This window comes from Danio rerio, chromosome 10 (assembly GCF_052040795.2).
Source record: "Danio rerio strain M-AB ecotype USA chromosome 10, GRCz13ab, whole genome shotgun sequence".
In the NCBI taxonomy this organism is placed as follows: domain Eukaryota; kingdom Metazoa; phylum Chordata; class Actinopteri; order Cypriniformes; family Danionidae; genus Danio; species Danio rerio.
In genome coordinates, this window is record NC_141030.1 from 26,933,685 (window position 1) to 26,960,329 (window position 26,645).

Sequence of the window (26,645 nt, forward strand, 5' to 3'; positions counted from 1 at the left end):
TATCTCTCCTACTAAGTGGTGGAAAACAAAAAAATAAATAAAATATTTGATATAAAGTAATATTGGTAACACTTTACAATAACAGTACATGAATATAGATGTATTAATATGTAAACTTAACATGACTTTATTATGAATTAATGATGAGTTAGACCATGCGCTAATCATGAGCTAACTTTAACTACAACATGAGCCGCATGAGTAAATAATGGCCACCGTAATTACTTGTTAGTACATGTTCTGAATTAATTTATTGAATAATGTTTAAGTTTAAGATAAAAGCAACCAACAAGAACTCATGAGTAAGGCAAGACAATCTGCTAATGTTTTTTGCTATTTCTGCAGAGAGTTTTAGTAAAAATCTGCAGCTTTCTGCTAAATTATTTTGGGAGTATCAAAACTAAAAGTCATGATACATTTATATATTAACAGCTCAAGAGTTTACGATGTTTAATTTAACCATAAACTAATGTGGTAATTAATACATTAATTAACAAACAATCATTTATTAACAAGTAATTAAGGTAAGCATTATTCACACATGAACTCATGTGACTCATGTTGTAGTTAAAGTTTAAGTAAAGTGATTAGCGCACAGATTAACTCATCATTAGTCCATAATAAAGTAATGTTAAGTTGACATACTGTATTAATACATCATCATTCATGTACTATTATCGTAAAGTGTTACCGTAATATTTACTGGAATATTTTTATTCAAATTAAAATTTTATTTGTCACATACAGAGTCATATACAGTATGACATGCAGTGAAATGCTTACACAACTGCTTGTGACCTTAAATTAATAACAATTACAAAACAAAAACAACAATAAGAATCAAAATTTGGAGAAACAAAAGTAATGCAATAGAAAATGCGAAAAAAAAGGCGAATATAAACTATTTAGAGATTTATATTTATTAAGCAATTTTAAAGACGTCAATATATTTACTGAAATCTTGTTATTTACTACCTATTTAGATTTGTAAATCTTCACACAGTTGAATCTCAATTGATAGCACTATCCCTTCCTTAACATTGTATGCACAGAGACATATTATAAAGCATAATTTAAGCCACACAACTGACATTTTGAAACGATTTTTGTTTTCACTTTCTCACCCTCAATCTGCTAATGTTTAGAGGCTCTCACAACATTTGAAATGACGTGAAACATGAATCAGCAGAATGAGTGATCTGTCTTGGCTCTTCGAGCCCACGTATCTCCGTAACCTTTCAGCGGAGAACAGTAACAAGATGACCTTTTGCAAATATGCTCTTGCTGGCTTCAAAACTGAGGCCAGCCTGGAGATAGTCATGGCCTTGACCTTCAGTCCTGACCAGGCTGACAGAAGACAAGCGGGACACATTTTTCAGTTCAAATCAGCCATCGGGACATTTTATGCTCATTTAAACAGATTTAAACAAATCATGTATCTCCATAGAACTCACATTTTACGGAAACACTACAAACAGAGTCACACAATTCATAACTATCCTTGTGGTCTTGGACTGTTCACTTTAAGCCAGTACTTTGTTTCTTTTATTTTTAATAAAATTGTATTTTTATTTGAAGTCCACTCAGCTTTGTTGCTATAAATAATCATTACTAATACTTCACCTATTATTATTAATATTATTGTATTATTATTATTTTATTATTATTTAATTATCATTATCATTATTATTATTATTAGTTATTAACACAACTTCTACTGCTACTCTCTTCCCCACACCTGCTACTTTAATTATTAACATTATTACTTATTATTATTATTATTATTAGTTTTATTTCTTGATTTATCAATGTACTCATTTTAAACACCATATCCGTACATTTATATATGTGTCCACTGTGTTTTTCCTCTATTTGTGCATATTATTACTGACTATACTTCATGAGGTCTTCGTAATCCCAGACAAGGCAGTATCCTGCAGATGCTCAGGCAGTCATGGAGGAGTCGAGAGCATGAGACTGACTCCTGAGAGACCCCAGTGACAAGTTCTTCACTGGTGACCTACTCACACATGCAGTTTCTCCGCAATAGATGTCCAGCATTATCCAGCCTCCGGTGCCTAGACTGCAGCTATGCACAGGAAGTTGAGCCTTTTTTCTCTTAAGGTTTTTTTTCTCCTCCATTTTTGTCAATTGGTGAAGTTTTGTTCCTCGCCACTGTCACCACTTGCTTGCTTGGTTTGGGTCTTGTAGAGCTAGGCATTGATGGATTTTCTCTTCAGTGTTTGGACTTTCAGCAGTGAAAATCAAACCATGCTGAAATGAACTAAACTGAACTTCAACTTCATTTTTTTAAAGCCCTATATAAAGCCTTTTTAACAGCTTTATCAAGTTCAAGAATCACTGCAAATTATTACTTTGATAAAAATGAGGGTGGAAAATAAAACTATTAATTTGAATTTGTCCTAAATAAACCATTTTAAACAATATTGTTTTATTATGATGCAATGATTGTGACAATTTCTTCCAAGCTCTGAATCTAATTGCTGAATTGTTTTAGCACAAATTCTTCTGTTAAACAATAGTATTTTTAAATTAACAGACGCTTTCAACAACCTTCAAGATGACATGAAAAATCAGTTTCCCTATAAAGATAACAAATGGAGTTTTTTAGCCACATTGTTTTACTGTCTGAATTATCTTGTATTCGAGAGGCACGACTAAACGATATAAAATAATAAAAAGTCCACCACTTTTGCCATAATTTGTAATTGAAGCAAAACCTATTATTAATTTAAACTGAAATCCATTTGATCAGTTGTTCTATATATTTATTTAAGTCATGCTAACATTGGTCACAAAAATTATGAACAAATTATTTACTTTTATAGTCCACAAAATTTCATAAATTTTGCATGTTAAGATCTAACACTCGGTAAGTGGAATCAGTTGATAATGGAGAAAGAACTAATTGCGCCAAATCACCTCACGTGTCATGGACCACAAATAGAGCACTCAAAATCCTGGCATAAACATGGAGCAGTTCTGTCACGACAGATGCCTGAAAGTTTGGTTTAATCTAGCATGTCATCTAGATGTCTCTCTTGAATTCAACTTTATCGTGAGCCAGGATTTCAGACCAAATCAAACAGGCTAATTCAGGTCTGAGATCTACCAAACAGAGCAAGCAAATAAAAGCACATCCATTTGCATACGATGCCAAGTGTGTGTTCCCAGGTTGCTGTGTGCCAGACATGAAGTGCATAAACAGGTGCCAATTTGAAGAGCTTTGCCAGGTGCTGACAATGCAGTCTCAGACTGACATCCTCAAAATGTACTTCTGCTTTTTAAACTGTGTTTCACAATAGAACTCAAACTTCTGTTGTTTTAGTTCCAGCTACATTATAGAGTCAAGGTAAGATTAATATGTGTCATTCCCACCATTGGTGGGGTCTCACTGCTTCATCGCAATGGATGCTAATAGGGCCAATGGCAAAAATTGAGGTACTAATCTTTGATATTCTTTCATTCAGCACTTAAAGTCTTTCCCTAGGGCCGAGGATAATGCTTGAGGAGTTAATTAGAGCTTTGGGACACTAGTGCTGAGCAGAAGAGAATGAAAGAAAGCGATTAGACATTAATAGTAAGGCCCAGCTGATTTTAATACACACATACAGCGCTTAACCGGATTATCACTCTTAACAATGCCCTCATGTCAGTTTATTTTGTCATTTTAGATAGTGTTGCACCTGCCACAATCACGATTATCCATCAGTATGGCCTTCTGTTCAGCAAATCTGGATCTGAATATTGTTGTCCATTTTTGGGGATTGTAAAGAGATTCTAGAGCTTTTGTGTCATCCACACCTAGAGACAATTAATTGGCTCTTTGTGTAATTCGACTGTGGGTCACAGTGCTGCAACATGACCTGTCCTATGATGGCTGTCTAATGAAGAACCAATCAACAACTGGAGCACAGTAATGGATGATGACTCATATCACACAGTCTATTGCAATGGACAAAATAAATAAATAAATAATGAATTGCATTGCGTGGTGATATCTGACAAGAAACCTGGTGTTTGACAGCCAACTGTGGGAATTTGCAGTATATCTACTCATCCAAGGTCACTTTATACTACTGCAATGTTAAGCAACACTTTCTGTGAAGCTCATGTTAATAATGAATTATAACTCTGTATATAATTATTTATAATTGTTTTATAAATGCATATATAAAGACACAACACATGTTATACTGTATTTTAATGACAGAAAAAAAACATTGTTATACAATAACTTGCTTAATTATCCTAAGGTGTTCCAAACGTCGTCAAATAACGTGGCATTGAATTCTAAGACCATTATTGCCTCTTTGATTGATTGTTGGCACTTTGATAAAACAGATGAAGTTTTTTTTTTTTTTAAAGTATCTCAAATTAATTTTTAAATGTAAATTAATTTGAAATTTGCACTATTATTCGAAACGTCCTATCAATGCTATATTTACTAGATAAATAATGCAGCACCAAACATAAACAAAATAGAAAAATCTATCATCTCCCTCAATAATAATTCTGTTTACCATGTCTCAGTCAAACAAAAAGAGCAGAAAGACAATGTATTGGCTTGGTGTGTTCAAACTTTTAGTTAATTAATTTTTAAATAGCTTTTTTTCAGCATATTAAGCTGGGAACAAAGAAACTATTTAACTTATTAAATTACACACATCACCTTTAACCAGTCACAAGACTAATTGCAAAGTGTCTAATGAGCTTGCTGTGCACGTCATGTGAATCAAAGCGATTAAACCCAGAAAACATGGATGAAACCCCCCAGACACAGCAGATGAAAAGTTTTAAAGACACACTGCAATTTCTGATTTAGAGAAATCTAATCAATTAGCAAACAACAAATGAACTGGCCTCAGCGGTTCCACTTCCATTTGCACAATTAGACCAGTGTGCAGCTGCTCTTGCCATTGTAAACAAACATCCCAATCACAGTTTCTTAATTGTAGCAAGTCTGTTTTTTTTTCTCCCTTTTTAATGCTGTAATTTACTGTGACAAAAAGGAACATGAGCTGTGCCTATGAAAGTGGCGTCAAAAAAAAACAACTCTGTTACTTGCCTTGTAAAAAAGACACACACACACACACGCAAAGATGACGCCGGGAGCAGGTAAGGGTCCCATTGCAGGCAGATGGCATGCAGGTAAAATTGCCGTCTGAGGTGAGTGTGTGCGTAGTACGTATTCTCGTGCATTATTCATAAGGAGAGCAGGTGGTTTAGAAGAGTCAGTCGCTGATAGCGTCTCACTCATTCTGTACACAGAGGCCTCATTTCATCTACCTGACTCCAAATATTTGCAGTGATAGTTTTTCTTCCTCGAAAAATGAGGCAGACCTTTGGGAGAGCTAACAAATGTCACATTCAGATCTATTGCCCAGGCAAGATTTCATTTTTGCACAGTGTTGGGAGAGCAAGTAACTAAACATGGCAAAGCTGTTGTCAACACAGTCAAGCCTTTTCATAGGAAGCCACTTTGTATATACAGAACAAAGGAAAAGAATAGGGAAATGTTGTGTTTTTAAATATTATATATTAAAACCATACCTTAATAAAATTAACTTTTTTTCAAAACTGGGGGAAAAAACATTTTTTTAAAATTTATATCGGTTTCTATTATAAATTTAGCGCAATAAGGTGCAAGACATGCTTGACTTGTTTTGTTTTGTTGCTATTTTCCCTAAATTTCACATTTTGCGCCACGTTGTTTTCATAGCAAATCCATTTATGCCACTTTGTGGGTGTTTTGTTCTGGACAGGTATGTTAAGGTGCATTGTTGACATTTTTTGAAGAACTGAAATAGACCGTGCCATTGAGCAAACCTGGTCTAAAGTCCAGTGCAGAGTGCGTTCGTTACTGTATGTACAAAAATGCTTGCAAATTGCTTAATACATACACAGGATGTACAACAATACACAAGTATCTCAACATATAAAAAAAATAAAGGGTCACACTTTACAATAAGGTTCATTAGTTAATGTTAATTAATGCATTTACTAACATGAACAAAAAATAAACAATACAGGTACTACTGTATTTTTTCATGTTAGTTAACGTTGGTTAATGAAAATACAGTAGTTCATTGTTAGCTCATCTTAACTCATGGTGCATTAACTAATGTTAACAAGCATGGACTTGGATGTTAATAATGCATTGGTAAATGTTCAATTATGATTAATAAAGGCTGTACATGTGTTTTTCATGATTAGTTCATGTTAGTAAATGCATTAACTAATGAACCTTATTGTAAAGTTTTACCTAATAAAGGATTAAAAAGTTACAAAAAATATATGTTTTTTTTACATAAATATAAAATCCACAACCTCCAAGCGGCTTTTTTCAGTTTATTCATGACAATTTGCATTTGTATAATATTATTATTATCAGTATTATTTATTATATACATATTATATTTGCTTTAATAAAAACAAATTTAGATATGTCCACCTAGGCATAAGAATAGGACGTGTGTTTGGATATAACTCTTTTGACCACACTTCGTAACTATTGTTCATTTATTTGTTTGTTAATTAAAACTGAATTTAGAAATAGTTTTGAAACAAATCTTTGTGCTTAATAAACACAATTAAATATGTTGAGTAATCGATGTCTTCACTAGAGTGAGTTTTCACCATTTCCTTATTCACTAAAGTAAAGGAGTAAAGTGTAAAAGTAAAGTAAAGAGAAAGAGGCAAAATGGAGGAGGCTCATTCTTTATCCACACGCTGGAATGGTTTGTTTAACTGTTTTTTTTTCGCTAGTAAAGCATTCAGTTTTTCCTCTTAAAAAGTCTGCCATGTAAATAGCAAATGCATCATGGCACAACACAACTGACTCTTAAAGGGAATGAGAGATGAGACTCTGATTGGTTTAATGCACATTATACTCAAAACACACCCATAACCTAAGAGAATAAGCACAACCCTGTTAGACCATGAGCCAAGGTGCAAAAGCATATTTTTCCGTCTTTAAAATAGCAAAAGTGGATTCGGGCACGGCCTCAATGCCTTTGCGCCATGAGCTTTAGACTTTGCGCCGAGACCGATAAAATAGAGCCCATAAGCTCAATAGTGACTTGTAACTTTATATCCGGCTTTCCACTGCACACAACATTTGAACAAGACTGTCGGAATACAGTGGAAATCACACAGAATTTTCAGTGTTGAATACTAGAAACTCATAGATCGCTAAACAATTTGGAGGAAATGTGGAGACAACATAATAAAAAATATATATGTTACTCATTTATGAATAGAAATGTTTTTTAATTTAGACTTTTTTGGATTTAAAAAAAAAAATCCTATTTCTCATCTCGGCAGCACGGACCTGTTTGGACAACACTGGCATACATCACATCCGGTTGCATACGGTCTAGTCGCAGAAGTTCAAATATTTTAACGGAATCGCAGCTCAAATCGTACCCTAATTTTCGGTCTGTTGCTTGTCGTTTGTCATATGCAGTGGAAAGGTGGATTAAGGTGACCTAGTATCTGCAACTTTGACTGTGCTCCCAATTGTGACAAGTGAATTATGAAAAGCTGTATTTACCGTTTTATATATATATTTTTATTGTTATTCGTTATTTTGTTTACCCCAAGGCAGTAAAGTGTTTTCCACATGAATCCATTGACTTTACTGAAGTTGAATGCATTTGTTTGAACTGATTTCTGTGTGTGTGCATGCAAGTATTTGTTTGTGTGCAATCAAAGAAATCTTACTTCCCTGTGGCTTACCAAGCAATACATAACCTCTGTGAACTTACCCTTGTAAATATTTCACTGCTTCTCTCTGAACCACTTAAGTGAAAGTATCTTTTAAATTTAATGCCTAACTATGTGGCAAACAGCAAACTGTGAAATTATACGGCCGCGCTCTGAAGGGCGCACTGTCACAATAAAGTGAAACAAATACAGCCATAAACCACAGGGTCAGTTTAATGCTCTTTATACAGCAGACGTCTATGATAAAAAATGCCTTATACTTTGACACAAGCACAGGCTCGGAGGTGAGTCCTTAAAATTGCTGCAGTGTTGTTGGTCTCCTCAATAAATAATCTTTTCTAGCCACACATACAGTCTATATACACAAATAAAAGCCTAAAATTTAAAAAGCATTTTGTACAGATTGATATTCATGTGCTTTGTCTATTGAAGCACAAAAATGAGAATAAGCTTTTGAATGTAGGTGGCAAAAAAAGGCACCTTCCTTTTGCTTGCTGTGACAAAAATGCAAGGTGACATCGAAAAAGTTGTGCGCATGGGAGGAACTGTTCTATATAAATATCCAATGGCAACACAGCATAACAGTAGTTGAGTTAGACAGAAAATCCTCATAAACCTCTATTTTGCAGAAAGAAATGGGACACAATGAAACATTCTTCACTGAAATGTGCCTCTTATACTATGCAAAATCCACCACCATGCTAGTGGTTGGCATGATTTCAGTGTCTTGCAGGTTGCTAATGTAGTTGTGTGGTTGCAGAGATTGGTTACGCTGAGAAATCCACACAACTTGGACATTATTTCAGCATTTGGAAAAGTGCTTACAGCTCAGTGTTTTTTTTTTAGAAGAACTTTCAGTTGTTCACTTTGGTGGACACATGCAGGCCCGTGCAGAGACCGTCCAAAGGGCATGTGCTGGATAAATTGTTTGAAAAAAAAAAAGGGGTGGGGGGGGGGGGGGGGTTGTTGTTGATGTCTCGTACTGTAAAGCAGGGGAAGGGGGTTGAGTGCGCGTACTTAAGAGCGGTGATGTGGCGCACCTACTGAAGGGCGGGACGGAGGGTGTGTCGCGTCGCGGGGGCACTTTTGATCATTTTGGAAGGGCACTCTCTATCCAAGACTAAAAAGGGCATATGCACTGCACAGGTTGAGCCCTATGTGTTCACGTGCCTGGACACATGCCTTAAGAATTGTTGATGTTTCAGTCTATTTTGCCTGCTTTGTAACTTAATGAAATTAATGAACTGGAGTGAGCCATCAGAAAACAGTTGGTCACTCCTGACATCTATACCAACACGTATGCACACATTCACACAATATTTTTGTCTGTGGAGTTTGTTTTCTGTGTTGACAGCAAAATATATTCATATGAACTAACTCTGATTCATTGTAAGAAAGATTTGTATCAAAACAAAATAAATTATTGTCTAGTCAGCATTATAAATTTGTCATCTTAAATATTTCTCACTGTGTTATCCTCAATCTCTTTAATTATATATATTTAAATATAAAGCGGCGAGGCAGTGGCGCAGTAGGTAGTGCTGTCGCCTCACAGCAAGAAGGTCACTGGGTCGCTGGTTTGAACCTCGGCTCAGTTGGCGTTTCTATGTGGAGTTTGCATGTTCTCCCTGCCTTCGGTGGGTTTCCTCCGGGTGCTCCGGTTTTCCCCACAGTCCAAAGACATGCGGTACAGGTGAATTGGGTAGGCTTCCCAGAGATGGGTTGCAGCTGGAAGGGCATCCGCTGCGTAAAATACTTGCTGGATAAGTTGGCGGTTCATTCCGCTGTGGCGTCCCCAGATTAATAAAGGGACTAAGCCGACAAGAAAATTAATGAATGAATAAATATAAAGCACCTTTCTATTTTCTAATTGTTCGATCTCTAACTTCCTTTCCAATTAACTTAATTAACTTCCCCACAAATGCTCTTGTACCTTATTACCAGAATACCTGTATTTCTGTTTGCATATGCTTGAATATTTATATTTTAGACAGGGGCACCACTAAGGGGGAAAGTTAGGATGATTCAAAGGGTCCATGCCATTTTAGGGCCCTTTAATCTTAAAACCAACCCCCCACCACCCCCTCCCCAGTCTTCACTTTCGTCTACAAGACAACCCCCGGGCTCTTTGTTCTTTTTCATCTATGACCCAGCCAAACATTTATGTATATAGGCATACCTTTGAAAATTAAATGATTCATCTCAAGAGGCTTATCCTCTTCATAATAATACATTTCTTTTATTATTTGAGATTTGTCAGCATGCACTGTGGTGGTTTGTTCCCGAGTGGGATGCGGCTGGGATGAGAATCAGCATGATTTCTTAAGTTCTTATGCCAGGTGGAGGAGTACAAGTATCTTGGGGTTTGTTCACGAGTGAGGGAAGGATAGGACGTGACATTGCCAGGCGGATCAGCGCAGCGACAGCAGTAATGAGGTTGATGTAATTGTCCATTGTGAGAAAAAAGAAGCTGAGCCGAAAGGCAAAGCTCTTGATTTACTTGTCAATCTATGTTCCTACTCTCACCTATGGTCATGAGCTTTGCGTCATAACGTAAAGGACAATATCTCAGATACAAGCGGCCTAAATGAGTTTTGTTCGCAGGGTGGTAGAGTGCACCCTTATAGATAGGGTGAGGGGCTGCCACTGCTCCTCCACATCGAGAGAAGACAGCTGAGGTGGCTTGGGCTTCTGTTTCAGATGCCTCAGGGAAGCCTACCTGTGAGCAGGCCTTGGAGAAGACCCAGGACACACTAGAGGGACTACCTCGGGATCCTCCTGGAGAAGTTGGAGGAAGTGTCTGGGGAGAGTGAGGTCTGGGGTTCTCTCCTAAGACTAGGCGACCCCCGTGACCCGGCCCCGAAAAAGCGGACGAAAATGAAATGAAATTTGAAATTATGGAAATTAGGTTTACATTTATTGAAATCAGACAGAAATTCATTCTAAACAGATAGTGTGTGAATAAACTAAGTTTTGTTGTTTAACATAACAAATCTATATTGCAAACTTTATAGAATGAATGTTAGGATTTTTTTTCCAGTTCTCCTGGATTTTATTTTTGGAAATGACAAGATTTCAGCTATGCAAATCCAACAAGCAATAGTAAACACTACTGGAGCTTACATTGTTCAAAGTGTCAATGTCACTTACATATGGCTCATCTCCTGCAAATGATACTGTAGATTTTATAAAAGTTCAATGAATTGTTCATACAGAGTAACTTACATTTTAGACAACATTTCCATCTTTTTTCTTTACTTTTTCTCTGCCAAAGAAGGTGACAGAATCACATTTCTGAGTAACATGCTAGTGGTGTGTGGTTTGCTCTTCAATGAAACTGTTGAATGAACGATTCAATGACTCACTCATTTGATCAAATGAGTCAACATTTTTTAACAAATTGATTGCATGAACGATTCAATGACTCGCTCATCTCAATGAGTCAGTGTTGCGCATAAATAATTCAGTGACTCACTCATAAAGTCGATCACTTATTGCCACCTTCTGGCATAAAAGTGTAACCTACAGAAAGAGTCACTGAAATCGACAGACTGCCAGTCTGACGGAAAACACACAGAGGCAAGTGAAGTGATACAAACAGTGAAATGGTCATATCATAGTTTTGGAATAATTTAAGGTTAGCCATGCTGTAAGTCACTACATGCGACTAAGCTTTGTGCAGCACTACAGTTCAGAAGCTTTCTGTTAGTTGGAAAAGATGACAGGGAAGAAAAGATGGTAGAGAAAGTAAAGCAAAGAGAGGGAGGGAGTGGTTCGAGGAGGTCTAGGGTGGAGAGGAGTAGTAAATAGCAAAAATAATGGGCGCGTATGAAGGAACAGGACAGTGGGACTGCCTGCCTGGCTCATAGCAGTGATAAGGCAGCTATCTCAGCTCAGCTTATTGGGAACGGTGTCTTCCCATTTATCAAGCAGCAGGGAAGATGGAGGATCTGACTCACCTCTCACTTTGTTTTTTGTTGCCGCCACTGGAATTGCAGAGCGTGATGGGGAGGGGTAAGGATGGAGAGGATGGAGGGAAGGAAGGAAGGAAAATAGGGAAGGAAAGACAGGTTCAGAGGGAGAGAAAGAGAAGGACAGGAGGAGAAAACATTCGATTAGAACAGGCCAGTTTCAAGAGGGTGTAAAATGTGTCAAACGAGCAAACTAACCCTCCTGTTGTGGAAATAGCATTTGTATCTGTCTGATTCAGAACAGCATAACTACTTTAAATGGAAAACAATTCAAGAGTGTTTGTCTTTTGCAAGTGCCATCCACTGTGAGCTACAGAGACTCCCAATACACTGGTGATACTATTCAAAAGCACATAAAGATGCTATCCCAGGAAGCACAGTTTACACAGACCACCTGAAGTGTTGTTTCATACAACTTATTAGACCTCAGCAAAACTCCTGAGTACAGACCACTTTTTCCAAGAACTCACACAGACAGATTACATAGATCACAATGTAAAGTCAGAAGTCTGTCTGAAGTATCAATTTGGTTTCACCTGTTTTTTTATGCTTTTAACTTACATTTTTGTCTTGTTTGTACTGTAGCTCAAACGTCTACAAAATCTCTGAACAGTTCTCTGAGATTCTCTGTTCTCTGTTGAGCACTAGGGTTGAGTTTAGTTTTAAATTTTGTGGTTCCAATTCTGCTTAACAAATACGTTTTTTACAGATTATCGGTTCAGTTTTAAATTTTTTTGGAAATTTTTTTTCTCTCTTTCTAAAGAGCATTTAGTAAATATTGGTATTGGTGAAATAAATGATATTTATACTTAAATGTAAACGCAAAACAGCCTTGAAATCATTCGGTAATGGCGAACAATAAAAAATAAGTCTTGTTTTAAAAAATATTTTGTCAAAATTAAGCTTTAAAAAAAAAAAAAGCTAAAATATCTTCTGATGGTGTAAGAAAAACAATAAGAAGGTTTAATATATAAAAACAAGAATATTTTATGTACCCCCTTGGCAGATTGTTTAGCTAGATTTAAGGAAAAACTCACTTCCTTTTTATATATTATTTCTGAAAACAAGACAATATATTTTGCTTGTCTAGAAAACACTCCTTGATTTAAAAATGTTTAGATATTTGGACTAGAACAAAAACTAAGTAAGAAAATTATTTTTTTTTAAAATTGCTGGTTAGTGTTGCCAAATAGGGCGGTTTTAAATTTGATTGTGCGGGTAAAAAATGGCATTGGCAGATTGACAAAATTTGGGCAGTTTTGAAATGTAAATTTTATATGCAACTTATTTAACAAAACCTAACTGTGTGCTCTTACTCCATTCATTTAGCAGTGACCATTGCATAGCGCAAAATGCATGGGCCCATTCACAACAGGAGGTGAAGATGAGTTTTATCAAAATTTCACCACCTACACAAATCTGACTCCTCTTTGCATGCGCGTGCAGCGCCTGCAGTTAAACTAACATGGCAATTTTATTGATCATTTATTCCTCAATTGATAGAAAGAACAAACAAAAATATTTATACTCCGTTTTGAAAGTAAAACATACTCTTATAGGTAGTGTAATCTACACAACATTAAGTGCACTGTGTGGGTGACAGGGGGTAGTGCTTTGATGTATCAAGGTTATGTTGTGGTTCTGTGACTGCTGGTGTTGGTTCCTGTATGGTTAAACATTATGACAATTCAAAAAACTATAGGTTAATTTAAATTTAAATACATTAAAATTAAATAAAATATGAATCTAATTTTTTGGGCGTTTTTAGTGCATTTGGACAGCTTTTGGGTTGGAAAAAGTCAGCTATATCTGGCAACACTGGTGGTGGTTGTCAATACCTTGCATTTTGTTAACCACTAATCTATCACCTTCCCTAGTTATTAATCTTTAATGTTTTTGTTGTTGTTAATACCCTAATTTTATTACAACTGTGATTGTCATTTGTATCCTTTCTTTTTTAAGAATGCGTTTTGTTGGTTTTGTTCCGTGCAAAACTGAAGCTAAATGTGCTTTATAAATAAACGTTACAAAGTACCCTAACAGTCAACAGCTTCAGCTAGAAGTCCACTTTAATGTTTAACGTACAAAAAAATAAGCACCTACATCTTTGATGACCAGAGGTTGAGCAAATTAAAGCTATATCTGAACTGTGATTGGACACAGACATCTTCTTTTCTTATACAAAAAAAAAGCATACAACATTTTGCCTCAATGATCACAATGTGTACAGTTTTCATGAAAAAAAAGAAAAAAATGAATACTAACAGTGCTATAAGCAAAAGGAATGTGTGGGATTGTATCGGTCTGTCTCCAACGAGCAGAGCCACAATCCCCTGTTATGTTATTGCTTGGTGAATGGCTATTGATCACACCAAAGAGCTTTCTGCTACAGACTTCCAATTAGCCAGACACAACAAGCTGTCCGTGCCCGATGAATGACTGAACAAACAAACAGTCCTAATTCTGACCATCTTCTGACATGTTTGTGCGCGGAAAGCATCCACTCAAACAAAGCTATCCATTTATATACCATTAGAGCTGAGCGCTTATGAGGCTCAATTATTGTATACAACACAATAATGCTACGCAATACTATAGACCGGAGCTGAAAATGGCTCCTAAATGTTCTAAATAACACTTTCCACTGAAAACCAGAGCACAATGACACAGCACTCGCCAGCAACGCGCATTTCTATACATTTAATGTGCGTTTCCATGAGTTTGACAGACAGTCTGGTGGGGTTAGGGGTCTTTCTGATAATTGTTGCAATCAGAAGGGAAGTGCACATTCTTTGAAATTCAACTGGCAAAGTTCAAAGACAGGCAGAAGATGAGACTTGAACCCAAGTGTGTATAAAAAGGCATAGAAGAAAGAAATCAAAAGGGGAGAAAATGTCACAAATCTTTCTGAGAAGAATCCAAAAGCGCTATCGTCATCTCACAGTGAACTCTCAATCAATTGACCCTTCGCTAAGCCCAGCCCTCCTTAGTTACTGTTGCTACGCCTGTCAAGCTTTCATGCCTGGCAGGTCTTTTTTAATGTGTATGTGCAGGTGTCAGACATTCGGGATATAATTAGTCATTTTTGGCGAACAGGTGAGATATCCGAGAAAGCCAGACAAAAAACAAAATAATTAAATCAAAATTGAAGCTAGCTTACCCTAGCCGCCTCATACGCTGATATTTCAACAGCTTAGTTCATGCACGGCAGGAGAGGAGAAATTTTAAAATAATCTAATAATAACTAATTAAACCGTGATTTCTCGATGTTTAGCCAAAAGACCTGATAGATTAATTGTTGTGCAATAAAATACAGGGTTACTAACCAACGAGGAAACATGCATGGACAGTGCTTCTACATAATTCATTCATAGAAAGAACAGTCAGAAAGGGGAAATTGATGAATTTGTGGCGAATATTAGCCTTGACCCATAACAATGTACAGTAAGTTACCTTTTACTGTCACTATGTCTGTGTGCTCTTTATAGATGACTGAAATACAGCTGCGGGTAAAGTATATTGATCACAAGTGTTCAGTTTGTGATCATATCTCGGTTTTGTTCTTTTTATTTGTAATTTCAAATACTTGTAGCTTAAAACAAATGGAAATATAAAGTTCAGTAAAGTTAGCAACAGATTTGCAGATTTGTATTTTCCGGATCAATAACTCATGACCTATTCACTATTAGTATGCCTAAGTTACTATGGCGAAGGCTTAAACGGAGCAGTGCTCATAATATCGACAACTGTGAAACATAAACTGCTTTGTATTTTTGTAGGAAACACAGTTTAGGTCTGTTTAGGGTAAGAGGTGTGTGAGTTCTTGCCATCTATCACTGATGTCAGGTATATCGAAAACAAAAACAACTTAACTCCGCTCCTTTAGCGCCCCTAACCAAGCTTGATCCACGTTGTCATTTCTCCTCTTGGGTTTTTGATTTTGAAAAGGGAAAAAATTCCACCATCCCATCCAAACTTTAAGGATACTGGGTGTCAGATTTACACAATCCATTTGCACAGCGCTTTGGCTTGTTTCCCTCGCTCAAAAGCTTGACAGAGCCCCTGCGCGTAGCTACGGTTGCAAAGCTACGATTGGTGGGTTACGGTTTTTCGGTGTGGCTTAGCGAAGGGTCAATTGTTAGGGCTTTGAAGGTATGAATGCATCTATTGGTTTTTCTTGCTTATATTAAATGTATTAACATTATATATTAATTAATACTCCCCCTAAACTTTCAGACTTAAAGTGAGTACGGAAAGTATTCAGACCTCTTAAATTTTTCACTCTTTGTTATATTGCAGCCATTTGCTAAAATCGTTTAAGTTGATATTTTCCTCATTAATGTATACACAGTACCCCATATTGACAAACACAGAATTGTTGGCATTTTTTGCAAAAACTGCAATATCACATGGTTCTAAATATTCAGATATATATATTGTGATATATATGATATATTTAACTGTCAATTTCTTCTGATATTCCAGCTAAAATAACGAAGGAGTGGCTTCACAACAACTTGAATGGCCTAGCAAGAGCCCTGACTAAAACCAAACTGAGCATCTATGAAGAGATCTAAAAATGGCTGTCCATCAATGTTTACCATGCAATGTGAAGAAACTGGAGAGGCTCTACAAGGAGGAATGCCAGTGAATACCCAAATCCAGGTGTGAAAAACCAAAAAGACTCATGGCTGTATTAGATGCTTTAAAAAAATACTGAGCAAAGGCTCTGAATACTTAAGACTATGCAATATTTCAGTTTTTATTAAATATTTCTGTTAATTTATATATTTTCCATTATGAAAGTAAAATGCATTGGCTGAATGGCGAAATTATTTGTGAAAACTGAAAAAATAGATTTATTTATTTATTTATTTGATTATTTTTTTATTTATTCTCATGACAATAGGGTGATTTGTGCTTGCTCGTTTTTTTCTTCTAAAAAATGTACATATGCATAAAAATCATATCACATGAAATTGGCAATTCATAGTTACAAAACAGTTTATATTAACATCTATTAACTATTATTATCTAATAACTATTATTTCTCCTAGACTTTCAGGCTTGTTTGCCTTGTGTGTTTTTTTCATCCAATGAAACGTGTTCCCATTGTCATTTGGAGAAGTGTATTTGTATTAGTACTTCATCATATAATCAGCACTTTATTTTAAAAATCAAAATTTACATAAAAATTATAATAATATATAAATTATATCTGTAAATATCTATGTTTAGATATATGTAATTTCCAATAAAAAGTATGCCCTGATTTCATTAAACATTAAATGATCATCAACATTGGAAAGCAAAATGTATTAAATTAACTAAATTAATAAATATAAATACAATAGAATGGGCAGCATGGTGTAAGGCTAAGCGAAGTTTATTTATACATTATTTATACACTAATTTCGAGAGGATCACATGCTTATGATTGCTTGCGGCTGGTCCTGCATTATCCAATTTAAGACTCCCTTCCTAGATTGGTGACACGGTGACCCAATGGTTAGCACTGTTGCCTCACAGTAAGAACATCACTGGTTCTAGTTCTTAATAAGCCAGCTGACGTTTCTGTGCGGAGTTTACACAATCTCCCCATGCCCATGTGGGTTTCCCCACGGGTTCCCTGGTTTCCACCCACCATCCAAAAGCATGCAACTTAAGTTAATTGACAAATCCAAATCAGCACCATAGACATGCTCCTACTAATTAGGTATCTCTCAAGAGCAATCACTATCTGTTCATTAGCTACTACGGCAGGGGCTTTCTCAAGATCTACCTGAGCTCAAACTCAAATGCCAAAATTAATTGAGAAAATGAATGAAAGAGTTTAATTCTTTCATGACGTTTATATATATTCACCCCTTTTTTCCTTAAAATAGATATCCATAAAATCCATAAAACTGAATTTTTCTACAAATCACATGAAGTCGTCATTGCATAGTTAAAAAACACTTACATTTTCTTGATTTTTGTACCTTTATGAATGTATTAAAGCAACCAAATCTCATTTTCTCTCAGCACTTTTCAAAATGCCGTATATATTCTCATCAAAGCAAAAACAAGTGTGTTGGAATTGAAGAACTGGTCCTCCATGTGGAGATTTGCTGAGAGTCTTCCACTCTAAACCCTTCGCTATTTGACTATTTGAGTCTTTCCAAGCCTTGGTAGAAATCATGGCAAAGTTTTGAGTGACAGCAACTAAGCAGCGTCCTCCAGGGATACATTATCCAAGTATGGTTGTTTTGTGTTGGTGGAAAAAAATAGGTAAAAGTGGAAATAGAGGAGAAAGGGCCACTAGTCTCCTCCAGTAAAAGAAGGTGACAAAATCCCAGTTTGCCATTTGGAGATTGCTGACCATTAGTGAATAATTCAACACACCTGCATTATTGATGCTGGGAAAAGCTCAGATCAAGAAGGTCAAGATCTTGAGAATGTGTTGCTGAACAAATATCAGCCATTCACGATACACATATCCACGCAACAGCATCCACATACGCACACACAAAAGCAATGAAGGATGTCCCGGTTGGGCTAGTTTGTTTGCGGATGATTTATTGATTCAGTAGTGAGTCCTAAACTTTTGTTTCAGTGGGGAAGACCTCCTGCTGAATCCAAGCAGTAAATCCTGCTGTCCGTAATACCATTACGATGATTGAGCAACCTAAACAAGAGGAAAAACAAATGGACTTGATTTCATCCTCGCTGAACAAATCACTCAACAGTAGTGGACTACCAAAACGACACTCATTCCTCAGACAACGTTCCAGAACATTCCTCAAAGGAAGTTCAATATGATGCTATTTGTGGGAGAATTACAGGTATCTGTCTTGGCCCACAGATCAGTTAAAGCGGTCTGCACTGGCATTAATCCAGCCTTTTTTGCTGATGTAAGATCAGCTGTGAGGTTACTTTGAGATGGAGCAGAAAAAAAAGAATAAAGTCAGAAGGTTGATTGGGCTTAGCAAAATAAGAATCATGTTTCAAAACTCAATGGCCTACTTAGAAGGCATTTGAAGGCATCACAGTCAGGAAGTACTGAAACTATCTAAGGCACACACTTTTACCAAAATTATAAAATATAAAATGTATAGTGGAGGGAAAAGGCTTACATATTTAGTCTTATTTTACATACTATTTGTATTTTGTATAATTAATTTTGTTGCTGTTTTTAACTAGAACCAAACTTTTACAAATACTTTTATAATTGGAATAAAGCGTAATTAAATATTTCAATAAAACCTAAAATAAGATACTTTTAAGTTCCATAAAGAGTAATTGAGTTAAAGAATAAATTAATAAATGAACAAAAGAAAACTCAAACTCGACAGTAAATGACATAAGCAGAACCACATTAATAAATATAAAGTGACAACAGTATATAAACAATACAGCTGGGGAATTATGTATTGAACGCATGCCCATTATTTTTTATTTCAGAAAACATATTTCTAAAGGTACCATTGCCGATGAATTTTCCCTGGATGATGGTAACAACCAAAGCAATCCATATATGCAAAGAAAACAAATCTAGTAACTTACAAATTGAGTTATGTGTAATAAAAAAACGACACAGAGAAAAAGTATTGAACACATGAAAAAAGGGAGGTTTAGAAAAGTAGTGAAAGCTCAAATAGCAGCTGAAATCTGTCAGTAGTTCTTCAGCAACCCTCTGCTCTTCGTCATTGTAATGAATATTGACATCTACATTAGCAGGAGGATGAAGATAAAACCATTGTGGACATTTCAGCAATACACTAATCTAAAACAAAGCCAAAGACATTCTCAAATGCTTTCAGAAAAAGAAAATAAAGCTGAAGAATGGCCCAGCCAATCACCTGACTTAAATCCATTAAAAAATTCAAATTAAAGATAAGATTTGATAGACGAAACCCACAAAACCATCAAGATATTTAAACTCTGTTAAAGTATGTGAACAATTCACACCTGAGCAATACATTACCTCATTTTCTATATGTATTAATAAATAAATAAATAAATAAATAAATAAATAAATAAATAAATAAATAAATAAATAAATAAATAAATAAAGTGGATTCCAAAAAGATGTAAGCCTTTTGTCATTATTGTGGAAAAAAAAACAGTCCACTGATGCCTTGAGTTCGGGTGTACAAATATATGTTCAGCTGACCAATAACAGATGGAGAAAGGGTTTAGAAGTCCTGTTAATTGGCAAGTCAAGCAGGAATGGTCCACTTCACCTTTTAATTATGTTCAGTCTTAACTTAAACAGTGATGTCAGATCTCTAGGTGGCTTGGCTCTATGGTAAAGAGACCTAATGCTTAGAGACCATAAAGTCTCCAAAGAGACCACAAATATACAGTGCTATAAATGCTGTATCCCTAAAAACATCATTAGAAATAATATAAGTTAAAAAGTTCTAAAGCTTTTGTTAACATAAATTTACAGTGCTATAAATGCTGTTTAAAAAGTTACATAAATAATGAAAGTTTTTCCTCGGGATATGTTAAATTTGTGGGTTGAAGTTATATTGCACTTGCTGATGTAATCTGTTTTTTTTTTTATAATCTTTTACATGACTTTAGACTTACTTTGATCCTGGATCTTTTTCTTTTTTTCCCCTTAAGGCCCTTTAAATATTTAAATTGAGGACCATCGTCATGCCACATGCTGTGCAAATCACGAGCGGAAGTCAGCACTCGGCACCTTTCAAACGCTTGAGCGGTGGCAACGTGGCAATAGCTCCTGATTGCTAATACCCTGTTTGTGCTGTTTCAGAATGGTAATTTGGCAATTTAGCATAGCCGCGAGCACTTGCAGTGCTATAGTGCCCTGGTGAGAGGGAGAAATAAATAGCATAAAATCAAATGAAATAACATGAAATAAAATCAGGAAGAGCCAGCGTTTAGGGCTCATTACTTCTCCACTCCTGCAGAGGGTTCTGGTGAAGCTAAATGAAGGGAAATAAAATCAGCGTCTCTTACACACACATACACACTTTCTCTCGCTCTCTTTTGCTGTTTGCTTGAAAGTTCCTCTGTTTCATCTCAGAGTAAGAATAGGAACTGAGTTCTCATTCAGCCACAATAATTCTGGGTTAAAATACCCCATATAACCCAACTATAGTTTATTAACCTTCCCAACTTTGTGTTATTTTAACGCATTGCATAATAATATTAATAAATATTGCTTATTAAAATAAACATTAATAAACATTATTTCTGAGAGATGAAGATATGAGCTCGGGAGGTAGAGGAAGCGTTTTATATGTTTAATATAGATCGGCTATGAATCGCGTGTTTGTAACATCAATATTTAAGAGTGTTGGTGAAATGGTTATAAACATCACCACAGGGAGAGGTAATTTGATAAAAAAATAACGACAATATTATTGCTTTAGAGCTTAAATAAACTTTATAACACAAAACAAAATTATGCATGCATATTAATACAGCTGTTTTATGTTAGTTAAATCAGTTGACTGTTGATATTTACATATATAATCCAACAAAGCACCAAATATTTTTAACTCGACCATGGTTAAATAAATAACTCAATGTTTTTTAGAATGCACAGTTAACATACTTGCTCAGAATTACACAAAATAAACTGCAAAGAACTGAACACAGCAAGAATATATAATATGTCAACTGAGCACAATACTACTGTATGTCATTTGTGTAACTATGAAAACTAAACAGAACTAAACAGGAACAGGAACTGATGAAAAGAATCCATCCAAATGCTCTATATTTTGACTGGCATACATTATTAGGATGATTCACTGAAGACACCCACGATAATGTCATTCAGCATAACAGCATTTTTATATGTAATGAAAATACTTTCAGCCATGTTTAGAACAAAATCACATAATGACATTAAACTGTTACAGTTTTCCCCCAAAATACTGATCAACATTTTGAATCCTTTCCAATTGTTAAAGGGTCATAAAACCCCCCTCTTTCAGTTCAAGTTTCCCTCAGAATTCCTTCAAAAGAAGCTTTATGATGGTGTGGAGTGCTGCAAGCAGAGGGAGGAGTGGGCGTGGCTGGCAGAGCAGGGAAATAAGAGAAAGCGATCAACTGTCAGTTGACTCACAAACCGAACCATGAGGAGACCCATGATTTTATAGTTTACAAAGTTAAATGCAAAGAAATAAACAGTAATTTAAAGTCCTGCTACATTTTTACGATATTTGTAGTTTCATATACACATAACCACAGTTTGTTATATCATTAAAAAGATAACCATGTTTATATAAACAATATACATGCGGAGGACTTTTCAATGTCTAGGCGCATCTGAATGCAGACATAGTGGATAGCAGTGCAGCCGGTCTCTGGCCTTATTTGTTTCATTAGCCCTGCTGATATTGTGGAGGATTTTTAGAATATGGTGAACACAGCAGCCGCATGGATAGGTAATGAGTATGAATGGTAACAAAGTCAACTGATAAAAGACTGATAAAAGTCTGCCATTCACTAATTCTTGTAGAGCTCTCCCAACAAAAATGCTTGCTTCAAACCAACAGCTTTGCTCTATTGGCCCTGACAGCATCTTACAGCTTGGCAGATCTGCCTTGCCTTCAGAAGCATGTGCAGTTATAAATAATTATAAAGCAGAGTCTTCTTATAGGATAGGAAAACTCAGCTATGAATAATGATGAGAAACCAACGCGTCATCACTGGACACGCAGATCGGCGCTACGTCAGCCATTTTGATCCCACCTCAAAACATATGAAATCAGCTGACAAAAGCTCAAATTTATCTATTGTCCCCCACAATTAAAGCTGACAGGTGCTAACATTGTCTTAAATGATCCACAACACACACACAAATCTGTTAAAATCTCAAAAAAAGTACTCAAGGGTGTCTTGAACCTTTAAATGATCCACTAATCTGCTGGGCTTTACTCAATTGTCAGTCTGTCTTTTGAGTCTGTCTTCTGTAAAATATATCTAAAATAAAATAAATATATTATATTTAAAGAGTATTATATTACAAATCATAATAATTTGACATTTTAAAAACTAAGAAAAATAATGATCTACATGAATATATTTTTGTGCAAAGTTATGACAATTTTACCACAATTTGTCATTTTATGTGAAAAAAGTAACATTTCAGTTGATTTTTTTTGACATATCAGAAATTACTTTTGTAATTTGATGCGATGCAGATGAGTCAGCAAATTAGCAATAAAATAAAACAATATAATGATATTTTATTAAGCTTTATGGTGGATATACAGTATATGTGATTATTTGGCATTTTAGTAAGAAGGAAAAAAATCTAAAAGCTGCCATGGTTGTTTCTCACTACTCACTATGCCGGTGAGTAAGACAGAAAGAGACTTTTAAAAAATAGAAAAAAAAAAAACAATAAGCATAAGCTTTGTATTCCAAATATTGATATGCTACAATGATAAAGCAGCATTTGATCTGACATATTCTCTTTCATTCACTCTGGTTCACACACAAATCTGATTTCCTTTGGTTAGATTCTGTTTGTAGTTGCATCTTCAGTACTCATTCTCATTCTTTTATCCTTTTCTTCCTCACACACTTTCCATATTTTATGCACATAATCAAAAGAGAGCAGTGCCTGACACATACAGAGTGTGATTTGAATCCAGGTTAATTCCAATCACACATTTGAGATATTACAAATGTCATAAAACGACTTTTTAAGAATTGCCGGGCTTTCGTGCAAACCTGTAAATGCATATAAATGTGATCTAAACATTCCACCATGCACATGACAGAAAATGTCATTTTTATGCCCAGATAAATCAGGATTTAGTCAGTTAAAGTATGATGGCAAATATTTTTTTAAAAGAAATATGCTGAAGTGTTTCCACTGGGACTCATTAGCAAGAATCTGCTCTGCAAATGAAGTACGGTAACAACAACAACAAAACAAGAAAAAAAACTGCAATTTGCAGGCAGCAACCAACTGTTTTAAAGGGCAAAAGTATAATATGTTAAATTAATTTTCTAATAACACATAGGGTCAAACATTGAGTGTATTAAAAGTGATAATCCTGAAATAAAACTGACACATCCCCACATGTGCGCAGAAACCACGCGCATCAAACCCACGCACCTCACACATAAAACATCTTTTTTTTTTTTGTATTGTATAGAATTGTCTATAGAAATTTTGAAATGAAATTATTATTCATGCGAAACAATTTCTAAATGATCTTAGCATATCATTCCAGTTGTGTCTTTATGTTGTTTTCCAGTTACATTTAGAAATAATTTCTGTTATTTATTTCATATATATATAATAATATTTATATTATATATATATATATATATATATATATATATATATATATATATATATATATATATATTTATGTCTAGCAAAGCCCCTGGTGGCTTGTCTCATTCGTTTTGCGTGCTGTCAAACTCTCTTTGAAATTGAAATAAATGTGTTGTGCTTCACAGAACATCCACCAGGTGGCGCACTGAACAACAAACTTTACTGTACAGAATAGACCAATTACCAACCTACGTCACACAGGATGTCACACGGGTCCCCAGTTGCTAAAAAAGGATGGCTGCAGTAGCAAACTTGTTGCGTGGTAGGATGCAAATTCTTTTACTATACGCCACACTGCTTTAATGCCAACTGCAGACTTCTTTGGCTAAAAGAGAGCTGAATGAAGTGACTGCCTAATTATAAATGCTTGACTCTGCAGTCCTAGTGTTGTATCAGGTAAGTTTATGCTTAGCTGAATAATACACATTAATCGTTTTTAGATTGCAGCAACGATTTTAGCAAAAACAGTTACATATGATTAATTAACCTGCGGACAATGAATGCTAAGACTGAAACGTAAAAGTGTAACAATGAGTTATTAAGGTAAAGCTGGTTTTATATTCACACATTCATTCAGTGACAACTTGTGACAAAATCCCTATATTGTTTAATAGGGATGTACCGGTATTGTAAATACCGTTATACCGCAATAGAAAATTTTTTTGATATTACCGTAGTCGCATGACTCAATAAAACTATAGGTCTTCTGAGAAAATTTGCTCAGGTGAACGAAGCGAACGGGAGGTAGCGGAAACTACAATTCCCATCAGCCCAGGCGTGATCATCATCCTTTGCGGTCTATTGTCGCTACAGATCCAGTAATATGGAAATGGAGTGTGCTCCTAGTAGCTTGGATGAAAAAGAGCTAGAAATGATCGAAACCAAAAGGGTGTTGTCGCCGAGCGCGTTCTGATCAGCTGTGTTGTCGCGCGCGTACTGTAAAGCGGGGAGGGGGGGTTTAGCGCGCAGACTCAAGAGCGGTGTTGTCACACGCCTACTGAAGGGTGGGACGGAGGGTGTGTCGCGTCGCGGGGGCACTTTTGATCATTTTGGAAGGTCATTTTCTATCCAAGACTAAAAAGGGCATGTGAACAGCACAGGTTGAGCCCTATGTGTGCACGTGCCTGCAAGTTGGGGAATACGACTAATAACAGTCATGGGGACTGCAGAAACACAGCACACTGTTCAGATTGATGCAGACATTGACTTGTACCGCAAAGAGACCTCTATCTCACTCATGGCTTGTCCTCTCAAGTAGGGGAAAGACAATGCACAACGTTACCCACTGTTGTCAACCTGGGCCAAGTCATATCTCTGTATATAATAAATTATATTATTAAGGAGAAAGTCAGAATGTGTGAATATAAAACCAACTTTATCTCTTTGTGTAATTTCACATACCCTGCCGTACAGGTGTAGTTTGCTGTCAGAATGCAGTTGTTTTGCTTGTTGATGATTAAATACCCAGACCTTGTACAGCTCCATCTTCTTTTCTTGTCTTTGGCTAGGTAGAATCTCATGTTTTAGCACTACATAATGTTGAATCTGGTAATAATGGAGCTTTATTTCTTGCACATGACTACATAGAACAACATTGTTGGCATCCAAAGACTTGTAGGCCTTTAACTTCTTTCATATAAAATCACTTGGAGCTTCAATAAGATTGTATATTTGGGGCTGGATGCTTGGTCTTATCCAATATCCAATGGGAGGGTGCTATCGCTAATGGACCTGTCAGAGGAACGCCAATTAACGTTAATTTTGCCGAATAAATGTGCTTATCACTGGGTGACAGGCTGTAATAATACACTGAGAGCATTATGTAAAAGATATGTATAATATGTTATCACTATAACTTATTTCCAAGACAACAACAAACTCTGTACTGCATTGGATGTCATCCCCTCGCTGTAAATGCTAGCGCTCCTGTAATTTTTCTGCCACCTCCCTGCGTGCGCATCCTGAATGTTTACTAACATGGTAATTTGTCTATACATCTTAACCTTGTTGTAAAATATGCAGGTTTATGCAATATTTTGATCATGTATTTATATTATATTTAAGATATAATAGAAGATAAGAACTTTACAATATATATATATATATATATATATATATATATATATATATATATATATATGTATATATATATATATATATATATATATATATATATATATATATAGTATTGTACGTGCCTACCGTTTCTCGTGGCCACTCCACATCAAACGGACAGAGCTCCGCTGTCATGAACACAGGTGGTCACCGCACAAATCATGCCAGTCAGGCACAGGTAGTTTACTGTAAATTAAATTTGATTTAAAATAAAACCCTGATAAAATTTTTGATCTATATGAAGTATGATTAGGTCTTTGGTTTTGTTTACATAATTTACTTCAGTATGTAGTTTTCATTGTTTTTGCAGATGATTTAACAATGTTGAAAATCTATTGTCAACAGAAAAAAATCCTTCAAAAGATCTTCTAAGTCCTGCAAAAATCACACATGTTTGAAGGACGTAATATCTGTTGACATCATTTTCAGGGTGGCTGTTTGTAAAAGAAAACCTTGCAAGGGGTATTGCCTGAAATGATTAATACAATAGG

General features: G+C 35.6%; 1 protein-coding gene across 21 annotated transcripts in view; it reads right to left on the reverse strand.

The window, feature by feature from the left end:
• The window catches only part of cadm2a (cell adhesion molecule 2a), a 755,249-nt gene that overhangs the window by 151,640 nt on the left and 576,964 nt on the right, over window positions 1–26,645 (reverse strand). For 6 of the 21 annotated variants that reach the window (XM_087269785.1, XM_087269777.1, XM_087269776.1 and 3 more), the window contains 1 exon segment: window positions 11,709–11,735. The exons of the other annotated variants lie outside the window; for them this stretch is intronic. In XM_087269785.1, the coding sequence (XP_087125911.1) occupies window positions 11,709–11,735 (27 nt within the window). 21 annotated transcript variants of the gene reach the window in all.